General features: G+C 43.6%; 1 protein-coding gene and 1 long non-coding RNA gene across 2 annotated transcripts; one reads left to right on the plus strand and one right to left on the minus strand.

The window, feature by feature from the left end:
* Positions 1–368: 368 nt before the first annotated feature.
* LOC115643086 lies at positions 369–17,604 on the plus strand. Its single transcript, XR_003998279.1, has 3 exons — positions 369–379; positions 2,757–2,762; positions 17,523–17,604. It is a non-coding gene; the product is annotated as an uncharacterized LOC115643086 (long non-coding RNA).
* LOC115643085 (olfactory receptor 52R1-like) lies at positions 12,002–12,955 on the minus strand. The gene has a single exon (XM_030546894.1). It carries the CDS (start codon positions 12,947–12,949, stop codon positions 12,002–12,004), a length of 948 nt encoding a protein of 315 aa, XP_030402754.1. The 5' UTR covers positions 12,950–12,955.
* Positions 17,605–20,042: the final 2,438 nt, after the last annotated feature.

Here is a 20,042-nt window from a genome sequence, read left to right on the forward strand (position 1 = left end):
TTGCTAGAGATAATAAAGTATCTGACTTTGCTGCACCCAAAAAGAGAGTGAGACTCTGTTTTTCTCTGACAAAGTGTTCAAAAAATATTTCTGTTCTGCATTCAGAAAGAAGCAGTATGAGGTACGCATATCACGTGAGATGATAAGATACTTTCCAATCCATTAGCAGTCAAGGAGAATGTGAAAGAGCATCTACAGTACAACCTTAGTGTTACAAACACCAGATATCCAGACTGACTGTTCATCCACACATCTCATTTGGAACCAGAATTACACAACCAGGAAGCAGCAGAGCCAAAAATAAAATAAAGGCAAAATACAGGGCAGTTTTGTGTTAAACATAAACTATTAAAAAAATAAAGGGAATGTTTAAAAAAATGTTAGGACAATGTTAGGAATCAATGGAAATTCTGGTATGGGATGACAAAACAAAAGTCTATGCATATAAATAATGCTAGGTTATCATTTTGGAACAGGTAACGCAGGCCCGACCCACAGACTAGGGCACTATAATATTGAACACGGGGACCATGAAAAGGATTTAGAGGTCACTGTGGACATTCAGCTCATGGTGAGCCCCCTGTGTGAGGCTGTGACCAAAAGGGCAGGTGTGATCTCTGGATGAACTGGGGCAATGCAAGGATTTTCCCTCTGCACATGGCATTGTTGAAGCCGACTGTGTCCAGGCCCAAAGTCCACATTTCAAAAAAGGGTGTTGAAAAATTGAAGAGGGTGCCCAAAAGAGCCACAAAAATTATTTAAGACTGGAAAAAATGCCAGACAGTGTGAGAGACTTAAAGAGCTTCACCTATTTATACTAAAGAGTAATAGCGGGCTCTTTAATCTAGCGGAGAAAGGCAGAGCAAGGCCCAATGGCTGGAAGCTGAAACCAGACAAGTTCCAGTTGGAAAAAGGGGACAAATATTTATCACTGAGAGAGATTAACCTTTGGAACAAACTGCAAAGGGGAAAGGTTGATTTTCGAACTCCATGTGTCTGCAGAGCCAGACAGGATGCTTTTCTGGGAGATCTGCTTGAGGCCTTGTCTACACTGAAAATGCTGCAGCGGTGCTGCGGTAGTACCTCGATGTAGACACAACTAGCACTGAGAGGAGCGGTTCTCCCATCACTGCAAGTAGCCCACCTCCCCAAGAGGTGGTAGCAAGGTTGATGGAAGAATTCTTCTGTCGACCTCATGCTGTCTACACTGCGGTTAGGGTGAGACAGCTGCAACTCTCAGGGGCTTCCTTTCTTTGGGCAATTCTAAAAAAGGAAATGCAAATTTCAGTTGCATAGCATGCTGTCATGGGAGGTGATAATATTCATCTACGCATCGCTGGTTAGGCCTCAGCTTGAGTAGTGAGTCCAGTTTTGGGCATCAGTGTATAGAAAGGATGTAGAGAGACTGGAAAGGATCCAGAGGTGAGTGGCACCAATGATCAAAGGGATGGGAGGGAAGCCATACGACAAAGGCTGAAGGAACTGGGCATGTTTAGTTTGGAAAAGAGGAGATTAAGTGAGGCCATGGTAGTGGTCTTCAAATACATGAAAGGCTGCCATAAAAAAGATGGGGAAAAGTTGTAGCTCTTTTGCTGAAGGTTTTCCAAATGAATATTGATAATGAAATTTGTTCAGGCATTTGTATTCACCATGTATCATAAAACACAAAAAAGGGGACATTCATTTACACCAAAAATTTGAATATATAACAATGATGAAAGAAAATTGTTTATATAATCTATATGTGGCCTGTGGAACTCCTTGCCGCAGACATTATTGCAGCAAAGAGCTTAGTTGAATGTCATTCACAAATTGATGGGTCATTGTAGGTTTTGCTGGTGGCACCACCATTAGCTAAGGCTGTCTGACACCTTCCATTTTCAGTTGCTGATAAGTTTGCCAAACTTTAACTATTTGGACTGAAATTTCCCATGCTGGGTGTCTGCTTCCGGCTGAATTGTTTTTGGAAAGTTTCAGGCACTAGAGTTTAGCTGACTTCTCAAATGAAACTAGGAGAAAAGATGTTTTGCCCATGTTGAAAAATTTGTATAGTTGTTCCAGTGAGGACCCCTAGCACTTCCATGTTTTCCAGGAGATAAAAGTCAGATAATAGCTGCACCCCACCCACCCAGTTAACATCTAGAGACCTAGATGCAAGAGCAGGGGTGATAATGTCTGTTCATTAACACACCACCGGTTCCTGAGGTGTTTACTCAATTCTTACTTCAAGGGGAGTTTTGCCTCTATAAGGTCTGAGCAAACTACATGCCCCAGTTTCAGAATTTGGCCCTCTATTGTCCATCTACTAAAACCTTTCATTCTGAAAAATCCACTGTAGCACTGAAAAGCAGCTGCCTTGGGGCTGGAGGCCATCAGCTGAGGAAGGAGGACAAAGAAAAGAGGGACAAATTTGGCCATTGATACTGAAGAAAACTCATCACCAGTAGCAAGGGCCCTGGGATGTTTAATATCTGTGCAGAGCAAAAACTTACACAGGCTTACTCTCTTTTCCAGCACACCCATATTGCACTGGGTTTGTCAAGCAGGTGAACCCCTCAGCAAGAGATGGGTACCTGAGAATTTTGAGATGGAAGCGTCTTCCCTGGGAATCCCTCTCAGGTAGCCGTGTTCCATACCTCTCTCACCCCAGCATCTGCAGAAGCATCCCATGCCGAGAGCCAACACAGAGGTGTGCATCACTTCTAATATATCTCTGAGCAGTCCCAGGGGGGTTTGTTCAGCCTCTAATGGAGAAGTGGCATGTGAATGTAAACAGGCTGGAGACCAGCCCATCCGCCCTTATCCAGCTTCAGGAGTAAACAGTAATTAAGGGACCTTCCCAAAGGGAGATGAGAACTCTTGGGCTCTGTGCTGAGTCAGAGAGGAATTGTCTGCTCTGTGTATTTGTGTATATTTAAAAATTATAGTTAATTACTAAGAAAATTAGGGATAATGACTAGATCCACATAGGGTCTGATACTTTGTAAATTCTCAGGATGGCAAAGTAGATAGCAGACAGACAGATCTGGAAAGCAATCACTCTGGAGAGACAAAAACACTTTGTGCAGGTACACTGGGCTGTCGCTAAGGGATCAGAGATCAGTAATTCTCAGCAGTAACCAGAGTGGTTAAAAATCAATTATTTTTGTTAAAAATTAAAAAAAAATCAGATTTTTTTTATTTACATGAGATTTTTTTGTAAAATGTTTTTTAAGGAGAAAACTCATCTAAAGATAGTTTTAATGAAGATACATTATAGCTCAAAGATATCTCATCATGGAATAGGGATTATAAATTCTAATGCTATAGTATGGGACAATATATGCATGCAATGTTTAAGAAAAGTTTTGTAAATGAGTTCCAATAGTTCATGGATTAGGGACCCAATTTTATGGGGTTCCTGGGGCTTCTGTATAGATTATTGAAGTTAAGCTTTCTGTCTACCAAAAGGGATCCGGTGCTCAGTCTAGAAGATACCATCAGAGATGCTTAGTTTCTCAAACTGTGGATTTGTGTCTCCAGAGGTAACATGCTTGTTAACAGCAACATTTATTTAAAATAAATAAATAATATAGAGAGACGAGAAATAAGAGACCTCAGCTCGATTGTCACCCTGCAAGCTTGAGTACACAGAGTCAATCCCTTACCTCTCTCTAAAAGTGCAAAGTTTCAAAAAGTTCAATGAATAGAAAATTGTTCGGGTTGAAATAGATCTGGGCAAGGAGAAGAAGTCTGGAGATAAATGTGAGAAGCGAGGGACATATGCTTGTTTTGTTAAAATATTATTTGTTTGCTGTTAAAGAATATATCCAGAATACTTAACATTGTTGTTTTAGTTAAATAAAACAATTTAAATGTCTGTCTAGTGATGTTCTCCCCCTCATACAGCATGGCAAGAAAGTCCGCCAAATACTAATGATTAACCTGTTGAATTGAAGATAGTTCACCTCCCAATGACTTCATAAATATCTGCTTCAGTTACCTTTGGTAAATGAAATAACCAATCATACATTTTCTGATGTAGCTGTAAAACTAATCTGAAAAGTTTTCAAAACAAATCACTGTTTAAAAAGGTATAGTGTGTACCTTCTAAAAATGAAACCTACATCTATGTCTGAGTTGTGAAGAATATGTATTAAGGTTATAACAACCAACAAGAATGCACTTTTATGTAAAAATCCATGATTAAATCAAGTCTTTCTGACTAGTGATTTAAATCGTGATTTAAATCACGATTTAAATCAAATCCACCCTGGCAGTAACTATCATCATCCTGTGCAGCACCTTTCATTGAAGGATCTTGAAAACACCTAATAAAAGAAAGTCACTATGATTATATATCCAATGATACAAATTGGTAAACTGAGGCAGAGGGAGATATGAATTGGCCAGAGTCACACAGAGAATGTGTTGCAGGATGACAGAACCCAGGAGTCCTGACTTCCATGGTCTCTCCATCATGCCAAGAGGGAAATGGACTCCTACTCTGGTAGCAACTGTTCGTTAGGTGGGATGCAGAGGGAGGCTGAGTCAGACCTTCCAGCACTGCCCCGACTGGAGGGCGCTTGGATTCCCACAGCTGAACTCTCTGCCTGCTCCTCTGGCTGATTGGGGGAATTTCTTTTGTGCGGAGCACTGGAATGAGACTGAATGAATTCTCCTGTCCGAGCACAGCGGGGCACCATGTCCACCTGCAGTCAGGTTACTAACACTCTGTAGCTGCCCAGCATGGCTTGAACTTCCTCGGTAGCTAGAGCCAATAGGTGTATGTGTGGGCCAGGCCCTGATTGGGCTGGATTATTGTCTTGATTATTTATGATCATTATTTGTGTTTTGGAAGCCTCCAGAGGCCCCTTCTGCTGGGCCCTTCACACACACAGAAGGAGAAACTGCCCCTGCCCCAAAGATCTTATCGATCAAATTAAGACAGGACACAGCTACTGTGTGTAATACACCAGAGAGGGGGCAGGTGGGAGATGGGGGAGGAGCAGCACTAAGAACGGGTGGTTACATGGGCTGCTGGGTGGGTGTGAGACAGCGGAAATGCACAGCCTGGCCCTGGCTGCTGGAAGTGTGTCCTGGGCTTTTAAGAGCAGATCATGTGTTTAGGAGAACTAGACTGGGGTGAGCGAGAACCGGCCATTGAGTGGCGGCTACAGCAGACACACAGCTGGGAGCACGTGACTCTCCGTTAGCTTCTGTAACCTGCTTTAGTTCTACTCTCGCATCCCTCCTTAGAGCACAGATTGTCTCATGAATTCCCAAGACAACCCCTGGTACTGGAGGGGAGACCAGAGCAGAGGGCAGAGATAACAGGGCTGTGGTGAAGGAACAAAGGAACCATCCTGGAGCTGGAACAACTGGAAACCCTCAAGGAGTTGAAACTCTTGGGCAATGCAGCAGGGCCCGGGAACAGATTCAGGCAGAGTTTTGGGATATTTCTATGCATGCCAATGGATTTGGAGAGAAAGGAGACTAGCAGAAAATTGGAGTCTTCTTAAACAGTGCAGGACTTAAGGCCTTGGACGTCTTTACTCATCTGCAACTGAGGCTTTGTCTACACTAACACTTTTGTTGGGAAAAGTTTTGTCGGTCAGGGATGTGAAAAACTCACCCCTAACTGACAAAATCACTAGTGTGGACAGCACTGTGTCAGCAGGAGGTGCTCACTGAGGGTGGTTTAAGCATGACAGCAGGAGAGCTCTCTCCCATCCACATAAAGAGGTTACACAGGAGATCTTTGAGCAGCACATCCACAGTAGTACATCACACCGAGCAGTTGCTGGAATGTCAGGGTAGTTCACATGGATGGATATAAACTGATCAGGAAGGACAGGCAGGGCAGAAAATGTGAGGGAGTTGCACTGTATGTAAGAGAGCAGTATGACTGCTCAGAGCTCCGGTATGAAACTGTAGAAAAACCTGAGAGCTCTGGATTAAGTTTAGAAGTGTGAGCAACAAGGTTGATGTCGTGGTGGGAGTCTGGTACAGACCATCAGACCAGGGGATGAGGTGGACGAGGCTTTCTTCTGGCAACTAGCAGAAGTTACTAGATCACAGGCCCTGGTTCTCATGGGAGACTTTAATCACTCTCATATCTGCTGGGAGAGCAATACAGTGGTGCACAAACAATCCAGGAAGCTTTTGGAAAGTGTAGGGGACAATTTCCTGGTGCAAGTGTTGGAGGAACCAACTAGGAGCAGAGCTCTTCTAGACCTGCTGCTCACAGAGCAGGAAGAATTAGTAGGGAAAGCAAAAGTGGGTGGGAACCTGAGAGACAGTGACCCTGAGATGGTTGACTTCAGGATCCTGACACAAGGAAGAAAGGAGAGCGGCAGAATATAGACTCTGGACTTCAGAAAAGCAGACTGTCAATGGGAAAAAGCTATGATTTGCTAAATATGATTATCCCATGTATATGCATGCATCATCTTTGTGTCTGACATTATGAATATTGACCTGGGACTTGGACACTTAAACTAGTGTTTTATTTATGAGAAACACCCCTCAAAAAGAATTTATGTTAATGTTGGACTGTTATAAGTAAAATAAATATATTTCTATCTCACAGAACTGGAAGGGACCCTGAAAGGTCATTGAGTCCAGCCCCCTGCTTTTGCTAGCAGGACCAAGTACTGAATTTGCCCCAGATCCCTAAGTAGCCCCCTCAAGTACTGAATTCACAACCCTGGGTTTAGGAGGCCAATGCTCAAACTACTGAACTATCCCTGTCCTCAAGGACATGTAGCTCTCCCAATGGGCTATAGAAGAAAAATGTTTCAACAAGAATATGGGAAATGACTGCTCCTATTGCTCAGCAATGCATGTAAGGACATGTGATGTGCTCATGTGACCCTGGACTCCAGCTCGGGCCAGTAACTTTCCACAGTGGCTGTGTACTTTGTTTGGGACAGTAACATTCCATTCACAGAGCACATGATAAAAAAGGACCCCTGAAACATCTCCATCCTGTCTTCATTTTTCTGTTCTGAATCTCCAACAAGGAATCTCTGAACAAGGACTGATGACATCCAACATGTTTGGGTTATTTCCAGAGAGACTTTTGCAAGCTACCAGTTTATTCCATCACTGCTGTGATCCTGATCTCTGAACACTGACAAATCACTTGCATGTATATAATCTGTTAGTCATTTATAACTCTTATTCTTTTCTTTTATTATTAACCCTTTAGTATTTAATTGCTAATGATTGGAAACAGTGGGATTGTTGGGTAAAATCTGCGTTATATATAGACCAGGCTAAGTATCTAATCTCTTGAGATTAGAACCACCTTATATATGGTGAAACTGGATTTCACTAACTGCCTATCATGGAGTCCAGTATCTGGGACATGAGCCAATGCCTGGGATGCCTCAGGAGAAGGCATTTTTCGCTTCTAGTTAACCAGTGTGGGGAGACAGATGTTTACATTTGTTACAACAAGAAAAGGGAGTTTGATGACCGATTTCTATTTTGCAGTCAAAGTTTTGAGCCTGATTCATACTATAATGAAAGAATTCTGTGAGTTTAGGCGCTTTTTTAATTCCAGGTTTGTTGATTAATAAGAATCTAGAACAGCATCAATAAAATAATGACATCATATAATACACTTGTGGGACGTACCAAGAGGTAATACTATCTGCACTAATAATAAAAAGACTCTGTACATCAACAGTTCATTTTACAAAGAGGATGTCAAAATGCCTTAAACATTAGTTAACCTCAGTGAATTACTCCATGGGCCGTGGGATTGTCACAGGGGCCCAGCTCTCCCCCACTGCTCTGAAGGAGGAACTGCACAGTTTCCTGTAGGAAAGTCCTCCGGGTTGAGAGGGATGTTTTGAAGAAGGGAAGGGGGATCGAGAGGCAGGACATCATGGCCTACCAGTGGGATGGCAACTTCTGTGATTCCCTCCTGGCTTTTGGGGTCGGTCACAGATTGTTGTGAGGCCGGTGAGGATCCTCCCTGGCCCTCACTATGAAACCAGCCATCTTTGCTACCTTGAACACCCTGGGCTGTAGAATGATTTTCCACAGGTGTAAGGTGCTCTCCTTCCTTTAGGGAGTAGTACTCTGTGATTTCCCTGCAGAGACCCACATGGCTCATGTCATCCAGGAAGACAAAGAGGAGGGCTGCTGCGCAACATTGTAGAGGGGGCTCTTCCTGGACTGCGTGACTTTATATCATTGCTCCTGCTTTTGTAGGGAGTAAGTGGAAGCAGTGTGCAGTGCTCCCCCTAGCCCATCTCTCCCCCCGCCAACCCCTTCCACGACCCCTACTTACAATTGGGGCCTTCTCTTCGCCCCTTCACCCCAGTTCTTTGCTTTGCTCCTTCAATCAGCTGGGACTATGGCACCAGCAAGCATGGACTGCATAACACAAGCGCACACTGGCGAATGTGTCTCCCACCCTCGTGTGTACTTGCTCTCCCTTCCCCACTATATTTGGCTGGTAGGCCTCCCTTTGCTCTGCCCAGTAGCCTCCTTCCAGCCATTTGCCACTTTCCTCTTGCTGCCCATTTCGATTCCCCCGACTTCTGCCTTGGCATCTAGGAATTTGTTGATGTTGATACTTTGCCAGCTCCAGTTTGGCCCTGGAATGTGTTACTCAGCCTGCCCTGCCCTCCTTGCCAGCTGTGCTGAATCGCTTTACTTGTAAGGGGTTAAGTAGATATGTGGACAGAGTTGGCACTAGGGTTTGTTGCAAGGTTTGGTTCCTGGGTTAGTGATTTTATCGTGTAGTGTGTCATTGTAGTAGACTTAAAAGTGGCAATTCTTCAACAAATGAAACCTTCAAAAACAGCTACTGACTGCCACTCACTTCCCCGCTAATCAAATCACCTAGTTGGCACCTGACCAGAAAGACCAATGAAGAAGAAAATAATTTTAAATCTGTGGTGGGGGGGTGGGAGTTTTTTGTGGGGCTCTTTGTTTGTTCCCTCCCAAGACAGAGGGAGAGACCAAGCAGATACAACATCTTCTAAAAACATACCTGGACTGATCCTTCTAAAATTACAGAAATTGTAAGTAAGGCAAGGAAAGATGTTAGGTTATTTTTGTTTTGGCTTGTGAATTTTCTAAGCTACAAAGCAGGGCGGTTCTAGGTTTTTGCCCCTGAAGCAAAAAAAAATTTGGTTGCCCCCTACCCTGGCTCTGGGCTCCCCCGGCCCGCAACCCCTGCCGCCCCAGTGCTCGGCTCCCTCCTTTCCCCCCACAAGTTCCCTCCCACCACCAGCACTTCCCCCTGCCACCTCTGCCCTGGATTATCCCTCACAACCTGCACCCTCCTGCTGTCTCAGTCCTGGGTCACTGGAAACTTGCTCCCAGAGAGGGTCATTCTGCAGGAATTTTGGATGTGCACAGAACACAGGCAGGACTGGTTCCCATATGCTTACAGAAAGGCAGTAAAGAGGAACAATTTTCAGCTTGTGTGATTGGAGGACATCTGGATGGATATTATAAGACTGTCCTCCATAAATGAGGAAAAGTTTAGGTGCCTTTGTTATTCTTTTGTTCCACTCTTTCTTTCTATGGGGAATTTGCCAATGCAGTATCATTGTCTTCCTTTTAAACAAATAAAACTAAAAAAGGCAATGGCTGTTGAAAATAGCAATTCCAGTCCTAAAAACCACTGCGAAGCATTTCTTGCTTATTCATTTCTAATCCTAGTTTTTCTACAGCAAATTACAGTGGATCAACGTATTTGATTTGAGAGAAATGAAGTAAGAGCTGCCCAAATGTCACCCCCTGGAAATATGCTGCCCCAAGCACCTGCTTGTTTTGCTGGTGCCTAGAGCCAGACCTGCTACAAAGGTAGTTTTACTCCTGTTTTTGTAATTGGGAACTTGCTTCCAGCGGGGAATCCTCTTTGTTTTAAATCTATTTATTACGCTGTGAGGTTACCTTCCATCCTGATTTTGCAGATGTGATTCTTTTACTTTTTTCTTTACAATAAAGTTCTTCTTTTAAGAACCTGATTGAGTTTTGTGTCCTAAGAATAAAGGGTGTGGTCTGTACTCACATTGCTGTAGCTAGAGTGTATTTAATTTCAAAGAAATGCTTCCACCCATTAAGAGCATGGATTAATGATAACCAGAAGGTATTGGTTTCCCCTTTGAGTTTTTGGTAAAGGTCCCAAAAATCAATTTGCAGAACCTGCCATGGACCTTCATATATTTAGCATCATAAAGAAGCATTTGTTTTTGTTGGTGTAGGATTATTCTGTGCATAAACCAAACAATTTGCACAGTACGGGTATACGTTTGCCTTCATGCATGGCCACCAATCTATCGGGGTGACACACTGCATGGCTTTTTTCCATCTCCTGAAGGTAGTTCTGTTACCCGGGATTCTTTTAACATAGACCTCTTGATAACATGTAGTCCATGTGAGGTGGTGTCAGGAAATAAATCAGGGGAAACAGGGAGGTCTGACCAATAGATGGCTGGCACAGACAGGACAACACAAGAGTGCTTTCACTTAAAGCTAAATTTTACTTTTTCTCGAGCACTTACACACGTCCGCAACAGGTTAGTAAAATACACCCCACCCTCAATAATTGCCAAAGCTGAGTGTGGCTCTTGAGTGGCACAGTACAGCCCATCTGCTGGTGGGGAGCACAAGATGCATCCAGAGGAGAGCCCAGTCCAACTACCTCAAACTTTCCCCCCTTAATTATAGATTAGTAATACAATGACATGTCCCTTAAAGAAAACTTGTTAAGCAAACAGTTTCAATGGTCAAGCAAGAGGTTCCTTCTGATTATTGATTAATCAAGTGTTTTTTTTTTCCTGTGGGCATATCATTCTCTTCTAAAATGTATCAACAACTTCAACACAATTCTTATCAGGAAGAACACCAGGTCAAGCTGCTCTTTCTGTGGCACCCAACCCCCCCTCCCCTCCTGCCGTGGTCAAGATGAGGCTGCTGCATGGCTACTTTACAGCCTGCTGACTTAGTTGCTTTTAGCAATAAACCATAGTGGTTTCAGGCACTTTACTGATTTGCCAAAACCTCACCGTACATGTCATGTACCAAATAGATCATTTCCCTCTGTTTGCATGCTTGTGTGTCCAAATTCAAGCAACTTCTTTATTCAAGAGATTAAAGAGTGGACCTGCAATGTGAGCAAAGTTAGAGATAAAGTCTCAATGGTATCCTGCTAAACCTAAGAAAGAATATAAAGCAGTTATGTTAGCAGGCATGGGTAGTTCCCGACTTGAATCCACCTTTAGTTGTGCAGGTGATCGACCTCCTTGAGATAAAGTGATACATGAAGGAAACTTAGGAGACCACTAGTTATACCTTTGTTGGGTTACACTTTAATCCTGAGTCCTTCATGATTTGAAAAAAAGTTCATTTCAACGCTCCAGGTGCTTCTCTTGAGCTTCTGTTGCTAAACAAACATCATCTACATATTGAAATAGAAGAGATGGTTTAGAAAACCCTGACAAAATTCATATAATTTGCCCATGGAAAATGGCTGAACTATTAAGTAGCCCTTGGGGTCAGACTTGAAATGGAAACTGACCCCTTTCTACTGTGAAAGCTGGGCAACATTGGCTTCCCTTAGACACGTCATTTGATTCTCAATAGTAAATAGTAAGATGACATGCCCCATTCGGTTTTTGTACTGTGCAGATTGGAGACTTGCATATTGAAATACGCTTATGAATGATGCCCTGGTGAAGCAGTGATTCAGTGGTTTTAGCAATGTGTTGAGGCCTGAAAAAATGGAAAAAAAATAGCATTGCTAGGAAAATCTAAAATGGCTCCCTTGCAAGCAACAGGGATGGGGCCACAGATGAAGAGGTGGAGCATTTATCAAGAATTAGAAAAGTGGCAACTCTATGAATTGTGCATAGATCAGTTCCCTAATTTGCCATACCAATACAGTCTGGTAAGGTCAGAAAAGGATTTAATGTCTCTCTGATTGTCTAGTACCATGTCACCAGCCAGCTCTGCATGGAGGTCTGAGAGCCAGAGCACAAGGGGAAAAATTTTAGGTCCTTTTATGAGTAAAGAGCCGGTGCAGCCTGTCCCGGATCTGTTTGGTCCTCACCCCGTAGATTATGGGATTTAGCATGGGGGGCATCAAGAGGTAAATGTTGGCAATGAGAACGTGGAAATGCAGGGGCACATTCTGCCCAAACCGATACATTAGGGAGAAGAAGAAATTTGGGATGTAAAAGGCTAAGATGGAACAAAGGTGGGAGATGCAGGTCCCAAAAGTCTTGAGCCGGGCATCCTTTGTAGGGAGGCTGAAGATGGCCCTGAGGATCTGGGTGTAGGAGAGGGCTATAAAAAGTACATCCAGACCAATCACACAAAATACCAGAAAGAGCCCATAGTAACTACTGATGCGGGTGTTAGCGCAGTCCAGCTTCACCACAGCTATGTGTGCACAGTATGACAGGGGGATGATGTTGGTTCTGCAATACGGCCACTGCCTTACCAGTAATGGAAATGGCAATGCAAGGAAACCACTGCACAGCATCATGGCTAGGCCAATATTGGTCACCACAGGGTTTGTCAGGATGGTCGAATGTCTCAGGGGATGGCAAATGGCCACATAGCGATCAAAAGCCATGGCCACAAAGATCCCAGACTCCATCACTGAAAAGCAGTGAATGAAGTAGAGCTGAATGAGGCAGGAATTGAAATTGATCTCCCTGGAATTAAACCAGTATATTGCCAGCATTTTGGGCATAATGGACGTAGATACAACCAGGTCGGTGATAGCCAGCATGCAAAGGAAATAGTACATGGGCCCATGGAGACTCGGGTCTGTCTTCACGGTAAACAGGATGGTGAAGTTCCCCAAGATGGCTATGGTGTACATGGTGCAGAAAGGGATGGAGATCCAGACGTGGGCTGCCTCCAGGCCAGGAACACCCAGCAGGATGAAGGTGGAGGGGTTGGAGAAGCGAGTTGTGTTGGAATCTGACATGCAGTAGGGAAGAAGGTGTCCAACTCTGAGGCAGAACGGGATCTCCTGCATGCACTATACGTTCCCCTGACTTCCTGTATGTGCCAAGGCTCTAGGGTGATGGTCGCAGTACAGTTGCCTGGATAGAGAGACAAAGCTCATATAAGACACTACATATGCTGTTAGAGGCTGTTCTCATGGGTGAAGCTGTTTGGTCACTCTTCACATACTGAAAAATGACATTTTCATTATTGAGAGAAATTACTTATGAACAACAGACCCTATTAATGCCATTTCCTTATCTTAATGGGGCTTCTTGCATCAATAATTCCTACATGTCATGGTCTGAGAAATCTTAATAAGTGCCAGCAGGAAACATGAGTGTGAACACTGGTTATCCATCACTGTTTTTAATGTGACGAACGCCAGGCTAACTAGTCCATGCTGTAGGGAGATCTACATTCACCTGGTTGCTCAAAATCTGAAACTGGGGAAAAACAAACAAACCATTGACAGGACATGTGCCAGGGGAAATCTTCCAAACAGAACATACCTGTGGCAAAAGATGTGGCTGTCATTGATAGCAGCTCCATGGAAACAAATGCTCATTCTCAGCAGTGGGCAAAACAAAGGCAACGTTCAAATGGCTAAGGAATGGGATGAAGCATAACCTGCTCTGGCTTTGTGCTCAGTTCTGGTTATCCATCTCTCTGAAAGGGTTGCCATATGCAGACAGATCGAAAAGTCTGGGAGGTTTTAGTTTAGAGAAGAGACAAAGAAGGAGGCATATGATAGAGGAGAGCAAAATGAAGAACGAACTGATGACATTCAAATGGACAAACAGAGAAGAGTTCCCAACCAGTAATATCTATAGACCTTTATTACTTCAGATGGGCTGATTCCCCAAAGCTGAGGCAAATTATCAGCAAAACTGATTGGGAGGGAAAATGTAGACCAAAAAACAGGAAGGAAATTGGGAGTTCTTTCAGAAGAGTTGATTAGATATTCAAAAAGTCATGATGCCACAGTCAAGAAAATAGAGAACTTTGGACCAACCCCAGTTCAGTGGCAAAGTGAAGGCAGCAGATGAGAGAGGAGATCCAGGAAGAGCATATGGGGAAATGGGAAATAGACAGAAAACAATACAAATTGGAAGTTATGAAAATTGATAAGGGATGTTAAAAACACAAGGGAAAAATCCATTCATGACAATGTTCAGGATCACAAAAAAGAAGTTATTAAATATATAAAGAACCAAAGAAATCCTAGAAAAAGTTTTAGACTGATTCCTAGAGGGAGAAAGTAAACTTGTTAATCTTGCAGAAGAAGGAGATGTGTTCAAAAATATTTTTGTTCTGCATTTGAGAAGGAGCAGCATGAGGTGCTCATATCACCTAAGATGATGAAACATTCTCCAGGCCATTAGGTGTCCAGGAAGGTGTTAAAGAATATGTGTAACGGATCCTTACAATTAAGAACACCAGAGTTACAAAATGACCAATCCACCACACATCTCATTTGGAAACAGAAGTATGCAGTCAAGTTGCAGCAGAGTCCCCCAAAATTTATTATGCAATGCAGGGACACTGAAATGCATTTAGGGGTCAATATGGGCAATGAACTCATCATGAGCTCCCAGTGAAATGCTGCAGCCAAAAGGGATGATGTGATCCTTGGCTGCATAAGCAGGGGAGTGGTGAGTTGGAGCAGGGGAAGGATTTCACCTCGCACATGACATTGGTGAAATTGACTGCATCCAGTCGCAGGGTCCGTATTTCAAGAGGGATGTTGAAAAATTGGAGAGAGGGCAGAAAAAAACTACAAAATTTATTGGAGGCTGGAGAAAATGCCTGTCAGTGAAAGACTTAAAGAGCTTCATTTATTCACATTCAGTTATAACAACGGGCTCTGTAATCTAGCACAGAAAGGCAGAGCAAGAACCAGTGGCTGGAAGCTGGGGTGATTAACCTCTGGAGGAAACTCCGACAGGAATTGGTGGATTCTCCACCTCCCCATGTCTGCAGATCCAGACTGGATCCTTTTCTAGAAGATCTGCTTGAGGGATTCTCTGCACTTAGAAAGCTACAGTGGCACTGCCATAGCGATTCACTGTAGAGTCTAACACTAACGGCTGGGGTTCTCCCATCAGTGTATGTAATCCACTTCCCTGAGAAGTGATAGTTAGAATAATAGAATATAAGGGTTCAAATTTACCTCAGGAGGTCATCTGTTCCAACCCCATGCTCAAAGCAGGATGAACACCAACTAAATCATCCCAGCCAGGCTTTGTCAAGCCAGGCTATAAAAACCTCTAAGGAAGGAGATTCCTCCACCTCCCGAGATAACCCATTCCAGTGTTTCACCACTCTTGTCATGATTTTTTCCCCTCTAATATCTAACCTAAACTGCTCTGAATGCAACTTGAGACCATTATTCTTTGTTCTGTCATCTGGTACCACTGAGAACAGTCTAGATTCATCCTTTTTGAAATCGCCTTTCAGGTAGTTGAAAGAAGCTATCAAATCCTCCCTCATTCTTGCCTTTTGCAGACTAAACAATCTCAGTTCCCTCAGCTTCTCCCCATAAATCATGTGCTCCAGTCCCTTAATCATTTTTGTTGCCCTCCGCTGGACTCTTGCCATTTTTTTTCACATCCCTCTTGTAGTGTGGGGCCCAAAACTGGACATATTACTCTAGATGAGGCTTCACCAATGTCGAATGGAGGGGAACGATCACGTCCCTCAATCTGCTGGCAATGCCCCTACTTATACACCCTAAAATGCTGTTAGCCTTCTTGCCAACAAGGGCACACTGTTGACTCCTATCCAGCTTCTTGTCCACTATAATCCCTAGGTCCATTTCTGCAAAACTGCTTCCTAGGTACTCGGTCCCTAGTCTGTAGCTCTGCATGGGATTACTCCGTACTAAGTGTAAGACTCTGCATTTCTCCTTGTTAAACCTCGTCAGATTTCTTTTGGCTCAATCCTCTATAATTTGTCTACATCCCTCTATATCCTATCCCTGCCCTCCAGCGTATCTACCACTCCTCCCAGTTTAGTGTCATCAAAACTAAAACTAGATTTAGGGAAGAATTTTTTTGTTGTCCTCCATCTCTACATCTCTCAGAGGTGTGGATTTTTTCTGCTTCTTCAGAAAAAGGCAAATGCAATGTTAGTTTATATTAGCGGCGGCGTAGCATGCAAGTCGCAGTAGGATATAGTACCGCTCTGTTCAGCGCTGGTTAGGCCTCAGATAGAGCAGTGTGTCTAATTTTGGTCACTGCTGTAGAGAAAAGATGTAGAAAAACTTGAGAGGATCCAGAGACAACTGACAAAAATGATTCAAGGGATTAAATGCATGGAAAGCCATATGAAAAAGCTGAAGGAACAGGGCATATTTAGTGCTGAAAGGACGTATTTAAGGGGGGACATGACAGCAGTCTTCAATTGGTTTGAAATGCTGCCATAAAAAGGTGGAAGGAAGTTGTTCTCCTTTGCCAAAGCGAGCAGGAGAAGAGGCAATAGATCAAACTACAGAATAGCAGATTGAGATGAAGTGTCAGGAAAAAAACCTTCCAAACAGTAAGAATAGGAGAAGAGTGGAACAGATGAATACAGGAGTAACTGGGTGAAATTTAATAGCCTGTGTTATAAAGAAGGACACACTGGGTGTTTTAATGGTCCTATCTGAATCTGAACCCTATGAATCTATTGATAAAGAAACGAGATCAGGCAATTAGATTTTCTGTGTCTCATATCATGAACAAGTAAACATTCAATTACATTGAAAGTCTGCACATATAACACTGAGAAAAGAAAATAGTTAATAGAATCCATATTTTGCCTGTGGAACTCCTTGCCCCAAACTTTATTGGATCAAAAGGTTAGCTGAATGGGATTCACAAATGGGAAAACTTTGGGGAAAGGGAGAGCCTGTACAGGAAGGATGTGCTCCACCTGAACCAAAATGGAACCAGATTGCTGGCACTTGATATTAAAAACGTTATAGAGCAATTTTCAAATTAAAGGCTGGAGGAAAGCCAATGGATACAGAACAGCATGTGGTTTGGATAAATACATCCCTAAGGGTAGGATCTATTAATGGAGATTATCTAAATCCTAGTAAGAACCAGAGGATGGAAAATGATAAAATACAGACCTCTGGGACACACCACAATTTATTCTGAAAACTGACCATTTTTAACTACCTTTTGCTTCCTATCTTTTAACCGGTTACCAGTCCATGAAAGCCTCTTCTCTCTTATCCCATGTTAGCTGACCTTGCTTAAGAGCCAGTTGTAAGGTACCCAGTCAATGGTTTTCTGAAAGTCTAAGTACACTATGTGCACTGGATACCCCTTGTACGCATGCTTGTTGACCCCCTCAAAGAATTCTAGTAGATTGGTGTGGTGTGATTTACCTTTACAAAAACAATGTTGATTTTTCCACAGCAAACCATGTTTATCTATATGTCTAACAATATTGTTCTTTACTATCGTTTCAATTAATTTGCCTGATACTGAAATCAGGCTTAGGGGGCTTGTAATCGCCGGGATCACCTCTGGAGCCCTTCTTAAAAATTGTCATCACATTAGTACATTAGCTATCTTCGAGTTATCTGGTACAGAAGCTGATTTAATTGATATGTTACAGACTACAATTAGTAGTTCTGTAATTTCACATTTGAGTTCCTTCAGAATTCTTGGGTGAATCCCATCTGGTCTTGGTGACTTTTCACCATTTAATTTATCATATGTTCCAAAACATACTCTGACAACACCTCATTCTGGGGCAGTTCCTCAGATTTGTCACTTAAAAAGAATGGCTCAGGTTAGGTAATCTCCCTCACACCCTCAGCCGTGAAGACGGATGAAAAGAATTCATTTAGTTTCTCTGCAATGGTCTTATCGTCATGAGTGCTCTGTTAGCACCGTGATTGTCCAGTGACCCCACTGACTGTTTAGCCAGCTTCCAGCTTCTAATCCAGTGGTTCTTTAATTTTTGTACTGGTGATCCCTTTCACATAGCAAGTTTCTGAGTGCCACCCTGCCTTATACATTAAAAGCACTATTAAAAATATTTAGCATCATTATACATGCTGGAAGTATAATGAGGTTTGGGGTGGAGGCTGACAACTCGCGACTCTCCATGTAATAGCTTCACGATCGCCTGAGGGGTCCCAACTCCCAATTTCAGAATCCCTGTGGGTCATCAGCTCGCAGTGGGCGGGGGGAGGGAGGAAGGGGTATTCAGCAGAGAGGGACACTTTGGACAGTGAGACTGGATCAAACTCATAACCTTTGGCCAGAGAGCTGGGGTGTTTAATGGCTGTGCAGAGCGGAAAGGATCACAGATCTAATCTCTGTCCCATCACACCCATGCTGCATTAGGTTTGTCGAGCAGGTGAGCTCCTCTGCAGGAGATAGGTACCTGTGAATACTGAGGCAGAAGCATCTTCCCTGGGAACCCTCCTCACGTAGCCGTGTTCCACACTTCTCTTACCACAGCAACTACAGCAGCATCCATGCCGATAGCCGACACAGAGGTGTGAACTGTTTATATTGTAGCTCTGTGCAATCCCAGTGCGGTTCACTCAGCCTCTTGGGGAGAAATGACATCTGAAAGGAAACAGGCTGGACACCGGAGGCACTCTAGCCAATCTTTCTTTTTCTATGTCTACGCTTCTGCGTTCTTTATCCAGCTTTCGGAGTAAACAGTAATTAAGGGACCTTCCCAAAGGGAGATGAGAACTCTTGGCCTCTCTGCTGAGTCACAGAGGAATTGGCTGCTCTGAGTATTTGTGTATATTTAATAATTATAGTTGATTGGTACGAAAACTAGGGATAATGCCTCGGTCTCCATGGAGTCTGACACCAAGTAAATGGCCAGGATGGCTGGGTAGATAGTGGACAGACAGATCTGGAGAAAAATATCAAAGGGGAGACACTTGTCATTTTTTTCAGATACATGAGGCTATTGCTAATGGATCACAGATCTTTAATTCTCATCTGTGACTATAATCACACCCAGCAGCACCTTTTATTAAAAGATCTTTAAAATTCCTTCCAGAGAAAAGCCACTAGGAAAATATCCCCATCATACAGATAAGCAAACTGAGGCACAGGGAGATGTGGTTTGAGAAATGTCACACAGAGAATGACATACAATGCATCAGTCCTGATTTCCCTCCCATAGCCATGGTCTCTCCATCAGTAACTGAACACATGACAAGAAGGAAATGGAGTCACGGTGTAGTAGGGTCCGTTTGTTGGGTGAGTGTGACGGAATTTCCTGAGGTACAACCTGGAACTGGGGTACCTCTGAACCCTGTGGTATACCAGTCTGGCCCCCTTCTCACACTGTGAGACTGTGAGAAGCTGCAGTCATCTCAGATCTTGGACTTACACAGCCAAAACAGAAAAAGACACACCCATGTGTAGTTACAGGAGTGCTTTCACTAACCACTCATGAGCCAACAAGACAGAGCCTCCAGCCAGCTCTCCCCAGCTCTCCAGCCTTGGACCCCAGAGCTCTACCATCAGGCCCTGAATAAAAGTTTCACCTGTGTAACTATTACCCAGTCTGCCGCTCATAGAGTTATATTATCTCAGGATTGGAAAGGACCTCAGGAGGTGTCTACTCCAACCCCTCACTCAAAGGAGGACCAATCCTCAACTAAATCATCCCAGCCAGGGCTTTGTCAAGCTGGGCCTTAAAAACCTCTAAGGATGGAATTCGATCACCTCCCTAGGGAACCCATTCCAGTGCTTCACCACCCTCCTAGTGACATAGTGTTTCTGAGAACCGGTACAATGCCGGCCCTACCATTGTCAGCGACTCTGGTGGCCTTTCCTGGAATCCATCATGTGGAGCCACCCAACGATCCCATGGCAGCAGAGGGGAGTGATACCAAGCCCATCTCAGAGTCTCTTCCTGAGGATGCCTAAGATAGCGTACCCCCAACCCTCTTGTCATCTGAGCCCCTCTTCCACATTGAGGCAATTGCTGCCTCAGTTGGTGGCGAGCAGGCCTCTGGGGCAGTGGGGGGAGTTTTCAGCTCCCTCTTTGAGGAGAACAAGGCCCTGGGTCTGACCCCAATCACCGAGGGGGAACAT

The sequence above is a fragment of the Gopherus evgoodei genome, unplaced genomic scaffold, assembly GCF_007399415.2.
Source record: "Gopherus evgoodei ecotype Sinaloan lineage unplaced genomic scaffold, rGopEvg1_v1.p scaffold_50_arrow_ctg1, whole genome shotgun sequence".
NCBI classification, from domain to species: Eukaryota; Metazoa; Chordata; order Testudines; family Testudinidae; genus Gopherus; species Gopherus evgoodei.

Excerpts from the sequence above, each read along its gene's own strand:
- LOC115643085 (XM_030546894.1), bottom strand. The coding sequence starts at position 12,949 with ATGTCAGATTCCAACACAACTCGCTTCTCCAACCCCTCCACCTTCATC.